Here is a 6,618-nt window from a genome sequence, read left to right as displayed (position 1 = left end):
GTAGTCCTTTCTCGCATCCCATTCCTTTCCAGAGCAACTCGAGCGATCTCTCAGGAACGGTCGGTCACATTCCATGCATTATTTTCGAATACTGTGGTTTATTAACTGGATCAATTAGGCCGAAGTCGAGCTTGGATTAACCAACGAAAGTCAGAAAGAATCACAAAAAAAGGTACCGGTTCTACCAAAATGAATGGGGTGGTATCGACACATACGACTGATATTCTTTCACATGGTCAGATCAAACCCGACTCTTCGGCCATCGAATGGAAGGAAGAATTTCTATTTCGCAGCAGTTCTTTCGGTCTACCGATTTCCGTTATTTCGCCACGGCTGAGCACGACAATCTTGTCATAGTGTACGACTGTGTGGAGTCTGTGAGCTATGGTGATGACCGTACATTCTTCGAAGTCTCTGCGAATATTCAGCGGTTGTTAGTCTCCCCGAAATTTCTTCGCGCCTATCCGCGTTCAGTCAGAGAAACAGTTTTTTATGCTCAGAAAAAACCTCTTGATCGTTTCCTGGATGAGCGCGTCGGTCTGCGGGTCGATGGCAGCTGTCGCCTCGTCCATCACGATAATTCTTGATTTTCTCAGGAGTGCTCTCGCCAAGCAAATGAGTTGCCTCTCGCCCACGGATAGATTTTCACCACCTGTGAAGCAGAGAAACATAACCCGGGGGATGAAACTCGAATCGCTGAATTCTGAGGGGACTCTTCAAGCCCGAGCTTTGAGGATTGACTGCCGTCACCTTCAGCGACCTCGTGCTCCAGGTCCGTCAGATGATTATTCAGATGCGCACTTTGTAGAGCCCGGCTTAGTGCTCCGTCGGTGTAGCGTTCTTCAGGGTCCAGGTTCGAGCGTATCGTCCCTTGGAAAAGAGCAGGTTCTTGTGGGATCATCGTGAGCCTTCCGCGAAGATCATGAAGCCCCAGTCTGAAGAGTGTATTTGCGAGCGTGACTGCAGAGAAATATCATTCTGCCAATCCGAGGCGACGCTCCCTTAGGAACTCACTTGGATATGTCGATGTCATCGATGAAGATCGCGCCACTAGTCGCCTCTAGGATTCTGAATAGGGCGAGAGCCAAAGTGCTCTTACCGGCGCCAGTCCGGCCGATTACACCCACTTTTTCACCGGGCCTTATTTCAAGGTTTATGTCCTTCAAGGTTTCTCCGGCTCCCTCTCTGTGAACCGAAAGTCGAATAGTTCACATTCTCGCTCCATCTCCTCGATTTGCAGAAGCTTCGAATCGGTAGCGTCGAGCTAAGCGAGGGGAACGACCTGTATCTCGTAGAATAATGGACGAAGGAGATTTTCCCATGAGTTGGCCAATCTTTGGCGAGGACTGCTCCATTTTCAACCTCCCAGGGTGCTTCGTTCTTCACTCGTACGTACTCCTCGATCCTTTCGGCTGCAACGACGGCCTTCTCCACGTCGATTGAGACAATGATCATCCAGCTTATCGAGTCACAAACCAGCAGCAAATACGAAAGCACCATTCCCGCAACTCCTGCGCTGACGACGTCGCGGTAGAGCACCACCAAGCCGCATATGATTGCTGTTATAAAGGCGGACAGGATGTCCGCCCGCAGACCAGCCCAGCTGAGAGAAGGAGCACATCATAGATCTTGAACTTGGCGTTTCAGCTGGATATTTCTAACCCAGTGGAGCTAGACGAGGGAAATCCTCTGAAATGCGCCATACCTTGAAGCAGCTATTGAATGGAAATAACAATTCTGATTCACGTCGACCCTGACTTGGCACTTCCGCGCGAAGTAGACCTCCTTTCTGTAGGCTCTGATGGTCAGTATACCGTTGATCGATTCTGAGAAGAGGTTCAGCACTGGAGATCTTGTAGTCGAAAGGAGACGGCGGAATTGACGGGCGGCGCCGATGTAGATCTTCTAGCCATCATGCAATAGGTTCCCGATTCACATAATCCCCGCTCCAATGTTCCAAAAATACGGAGAAAAAAAAACTTGCGCTCCAAACTTACCTGTAGGAAAGCGTAGACGACGCTTACGGGGATCACGAGGAGGAGAACCATGGGTATTTGGATGCTGATCAGGATTAGGGTCGAAACGACCTGGGATGACGCATCGATCCATTCGTCCAGATGTATGTACAGCTCGAGATCAAGAACATTGACGTCTTTTCCGAACCTGCGAGTAAGTTGGACGTAGCCTTCGGTACGAACTCGATCCGCCGAAGATGACCCGTCCACCAAACCACTAACCTGTTCAGAATCCTTCCGAGAGGCGTCGAATCGAAGAACATCATCGGAGCCCTCAGGATTTCCCACAGCATCGCAGAATGAAGTTTCGTGGAAGCTGTGAGACAACCCATGGCGAGACACACTCCAGCGAACATCACCGACAGCGCTTGGCCTGCACCGATGTAGAAGTAACCGAGGATCCTGGACACCGACAAATCGCGGATCTCATCCAGAGCTTCAGGGCCATGGGGGGAGAAGGCGTCCTCAGGCCTACTGGAGTTCTTCACAATCCGTCCCGCATCGTCTGTCCAATGGCCAAGCCAGATCGTCGAATAAACCTGCCCATCGACTCCATTTTAGAAGCCGAGCAACTCCCCGTATTCCTCTTGAACATTTCCGGGAGAAACTTCCCAGGGAGGAAAACAGCATGAAGGGGGCTGATGGGAACTTCCGACGCTGGAGGCATCAGTCTGGGACTCCCAACAGACTTCGTGACCCTCACCTCAAGGAATCGATGAAGCGAGAATCCAGCCGCGACGAGAATTCCCATGAATCTCCCGAAGTGGCGCAAAAGAGTCATGTATACGGAACACTGGATAGCCCCGATTGCGATTTTCTCTTCCTCGATCAGGGTGGCGGCTCCGAGCCTAGGGAATTCATTGGCCTGCTTTTTCGCATCAGTGTTTCCACTCAGCGCGTGTTTCTCGGTCCCCTCTTTGGATTCGGTCGATTCAGTTCGAGAAGTTTCGAAAAGCATACTCGATCTCGGCTTCGATGTCTTCGACATGTTTTTCACGAGTCTGTTTTTCTCTGAAATTTCTTCATAGGTGCCGATGTGTTCAATCTTTCCATCATCGAGGAAGATAATCCTATCGACGAACGGAAGGAGCGACATCGATTGCGTAACGAAGATTCGTGTTACGCTCCCCAGCACACCGCCGGGTCCAATGACGTTCCGGAACAGATCAGAAGACACGTGAGCATCCAGTGCACTCAACGAATCATCGAGAAGGTAGATGCTCGCTCTCTGGTAAACGGCTCGCGCGAGACTTATCCTTTGTTTCTGTCCGCCTGAGAGATTGACGCCTCGTTCCCCGATTTCAGTCAAATCGCCTCCTGCGAACCTCTCGATATCTGAGTCCAAGCAACACTTGTGCAGAACTTGTTTGTACCACGCCGGCTCGTAGGATGCCGTAAACAAGATGTTCTGTCGCACGGTTTCGTTTTGGATCCAAGCTTGCTGTCCAACGTAGGCGATTGGTTCCTGTCCGAATTCAATTCTAATTACCAGAAGATTATCTCTCCGCGTTGATGGGGTCCAACCTTCGACATCGAGCGCGACGGAGCGCAAAGTCTACCCGATCGCACGAGCAACTAACATTTCTGACGCTTAGGCTGCCACTGAGTATTTTCATTTCACCGAGTATCGCATGCAGCAGCGATGATTTTCCAGACCCCATCCGTCCACAGACGGCCAGAAGCTCCCCGGATCTGACGGAGAAATTCAAACCCGTCAAGAGCGGAGTCGTCCCCAGCCAGGCTGCGTCCAAGCTCAGCAAACGGATATCCTCGCCTAGAATGATTGACGGAATCTTGAGGGCTCTCACGGAGAAAGCTATGGGCTTGTAAAACACTTCGTCCGCGCTCTACGTCTTTACCTGGATCCAACGAGTGAGAGATGTCAGATCGTTTCACTTCCTCGAGCATGAGGTAGCTTTTGATTCTGTCCAGAGAAACCAAGGCTTTCAGGAGTAGGGTTACATTTATCGGGAAGAATATAATCGCCCACTTCATGTTGTTAAACAAGAAGAGCGATATGAATGCCTTGTCAGCGCTCAGAATGTTTTTCTTATCGACCAGAATATAGGTTCCAAAAGCTGCGGTTGACACCTGGAAAAAGATTGAGTGTTCGCAACGCTTGCCATCCCGCGGCTCTTCCTGGGTTTTGAGATGTTTCCATGACCTCCCCAATTTAGAATCTCGTCCCCGAACGTCATGTTACCAAGAACAATCCACAATCCCAAATGAACATTATCGTAGTCTGGCCGAGGAGGTACTTTCGCAGCCAATCGACTTCGCGCGAGCGGATATCCTCGACTTTCTTGATGAAGGCTTTCTCCCAGGCGAAGAGTTTTATGATTTTCATTCCCGAAAGAAGGTCATTCAAGGCTTCTAATCTCTTGTCCTTCTCCGTCGATTGCATATTCTGTGAGGAGAAAGGAATTTTGTGAGGCCCGGCCTCTCCGAGGAGTCTCATAGAGCGTTAAGAGCTGTCGTCGCCTACCTGGAACCTCGTTGTCGCAGTACTGATGAAAACGGTCAGAGGTAGACAAAGTATTATGACGAGGATCCCAGCGAGACAGGACGGTCCTAAGTACAACCATACGACGGCGATGGAACTCAATACCCGAACGAAGCTCCCCCAGATCAAGGTTGAGAATTGCAGGAACTCGAATACGTTGTCAACATCGACCGACATCAAGTTCAGCAGGTTCCCCGTCGTGAATTTCCGGCTCTCGATGTACGTTACCGAGAGGCTCTACGAAGAGCACTGGGTTAGGGAGAATTTCCTCGGCAAGGCACTCCGAACGAGGATCTCATGTGACTCACTTTTTGATAAATGGCCCCGATGAGGGCAGACCGTATCTGGGCGCCACCGGTCGCGCATGAGAAATTCAGCCAGTTCAGCAGGAAGGCGATTCCCACGTTGTTCACCAGTAGATAAGCGCAGTATCCATACCCGACGGTGTGCGGCTCCGTGGAATCCACGAATTGAATCATATTGCTGCGGAATCGCGGATTTCAATGTGTGAACGAGAGTCAGACAGGGAATCAAGGGCTTTTTGTGGGAAATGTACACAGATACCGGATCTCACATATAGGTAGATGATAAAGACTCTTCGGTTGGAATCTAACCCACCTCAAGGCGACTACGGGGAGTAGTCGTGCAACATCGAACAGTAATTCAAGCAGAGAGCTACAGATCACGAATTCCCAGAACGCCTTCATGAGTATCTTAGACATAGACCTGGCTGCCGGGTCATTCTTGGTAGGGGCTCTCGACCGAGTTTCCACGCTGGAAATGGACTCGCTTTGAGTTTTATCGATCGTTTTCTGCCACACCCGAGGATCGGATCGAGCTCTGTGTTGCAACCCAATGGGGAATAATTCTGAATACCACCTTTTTCTCCGCTCTCCAATCCATTGACTTCGGAAAGCTTCCCAACAATACTCGCTAGTGTATTTCTTCTGCAGTGGAATTAAGTCACTCATTTGGATGAGTCGACGATATCCTTGCCATATCAGTCTGCGGAACGATCCAGCATTTTCTCAGGATACTTGGGATCGAAACCGATCCTCATCTTCAACGTGAAAGACTCTTATCAGGAAACTTACGACGAATAGTTTCCCAGAGTTGCGGCACTCCATAAATCTGGCCAACCTTCGGACACTGGAGTTCTTAGCTCTCCCGGTAGACTGAAGGAATCGGATGACTGCGAAGACTCCCCGCGGCTTCCGAAAAAGATTGTCCTTGATTCGCTCATGGTGATTTTCTCGACTCTCTGGGAGTATCAGTTCTGTCGCTCTGAGGCTGAAGAGGAGTGATGGAATCACGACGGGAAATGTAGCTTGAACTTATTCGATTGTCTATGCTTGGCTCCGAAGTATTGAGCTTCGAGAGCGGGGGGAATTTTCCGTCCGGCTCTCGAATGACAGGAGAAATTCGAAGCACGACCTCATGCTAGGACAATCTGTCCTGCTATCGAGAATTCGAAGCATATTCAGCGATCGCGGACGAGAATCTTCTTCAAGGATGCAAACTCCGCGCCGAGAGCACACGTCAGGCGACAGATCCAGACTCACGGTAGGCGACACCGGCGTTTCTCCTTTCGGATTCAAAGGTCTCGCCGCGCAGAGGGGGTCACATTCGACTTAATACTTCGGTGAAGCGAGCATCTCAGCGAAACATGGGGAGGGGAAACACGAAAATTCTGATTCCAGGGGAACTTCTGCTGGAAAAGAAACGATGTTGCTCCTGGCCACTGGCGAGAGGGGAGGAGCTCGTCAGCTTGGCGCTGCAGTCAGCTCGGCGCGGCTAAAGACTCCGAGAACCTTCGGGATGAGAAACCCGAAAATTACCGGACTTCTATCTCGGAGCATAGAGCTCTCGAAATCGGAAGGGAATACTCCGGGGTTCTTCGGAATGAGAGACCCGAAAGTTATCGGACTTTTATCCACAGAGCTAGAGATCTCGAGAGCGGATACCCCGAGAATTCCGTCCATGCGAGATACACGAATCGATCCTTTCTAAACAGGAGGAACAATGAAATATTGTCTGGGTTTTCAAAGTAACTGTTCAAAGTAACGTCGCTGGAGCTCAAATTCTGAAATCAGGGAACTT

At 50.3% G+C, this 6,618-nt stretch overlaps 1 protein-coding gene across 1 annotated transcript; it reads right to left on the bottom strand.

Moving 5' to 3' along the window:
• Positions 1 to 236: 236 nt before the first annotated feature.
• LOC100903834 (multidrug resistance-associated protein 1-like) lies at positions 237 to 5,761 on the bottom strand. Its single transcript, XM_029111198.1, has 16 exons — positions 5,613 to 5,761; positions 5,137 to 5,523; positions 4,827 to 5,001; positions 4,501 to 4,755; positions 4,219 to 4,422; positions 3,875 to 4,106; positions 3,596 to 3,789; positions 2,719 to 3,480; positions 2,238 to 2,554; positions 1,998 to 2,163; positions 1,706 to 1,905; positions 1,283 to 1,603; positions 1,015 to 1,185; positions 751 to 935; positions 508 to 652; positions 237 to 414 (listed from the first exon to the last, which is right to left on the bottom strand). The coding sequence occupies exons 1-16, from the start codon at positions 5,759 to 5,761 to the stop codon at positions 237 to 239; spliced, it is 4,041 nt and encodes a 1,346-aa protein (XP_028967031.1).
• Between the last annotated feature and the right edge of the window lie 857 nt (positions 5,762 to 6,618).

The sequence above is a fragment of the Galendromus occidentalis genome, unplaced genomic scaffold, assembly GCF_000255335.2.
Source record: "Galendromus occidentalis unplaced genomic scaffold, Mocc_1.1 scf7180000077384, whole genome shotgun sequence".
Lineage (NCBI taxonomy): Eukaryota > Metazoa > Arthropoda > Arachnida > Mesostigmata > Phytoseiidae > Galendromus > Galendromus occidentalis.
The sequence above is the reverse complement of the archived record's forward strand: the minus strand, read 5'-3'. Positions and strand labels throughout refer to the sequence as shown.

Bases quoted from the DNA above. Each gene is read 5' to 3' on its own strand.
- LOC100903834 (XM_029111198.1), bottom strand. From the start codon at position 5,761: ATGAGCGAATCAAGGACAATCTTTTTCGGAAGCCGCGGGGAGTCTTCG. The intron at 4,423-4,500 runs GTAGGCGACGAC...TTCTCCTCACAG, and splicing joins CTGCGACAACGAGGTTCCAG to AATATGCAATCGACGGAGAA. The intron at 3,790-3,874 runs GTAAAGACGTAG...CAATCATTCTAG, and splicing joins CTCTCACTCGTTGGATCCAG to GCGAGGATATCCGTTTGCTG.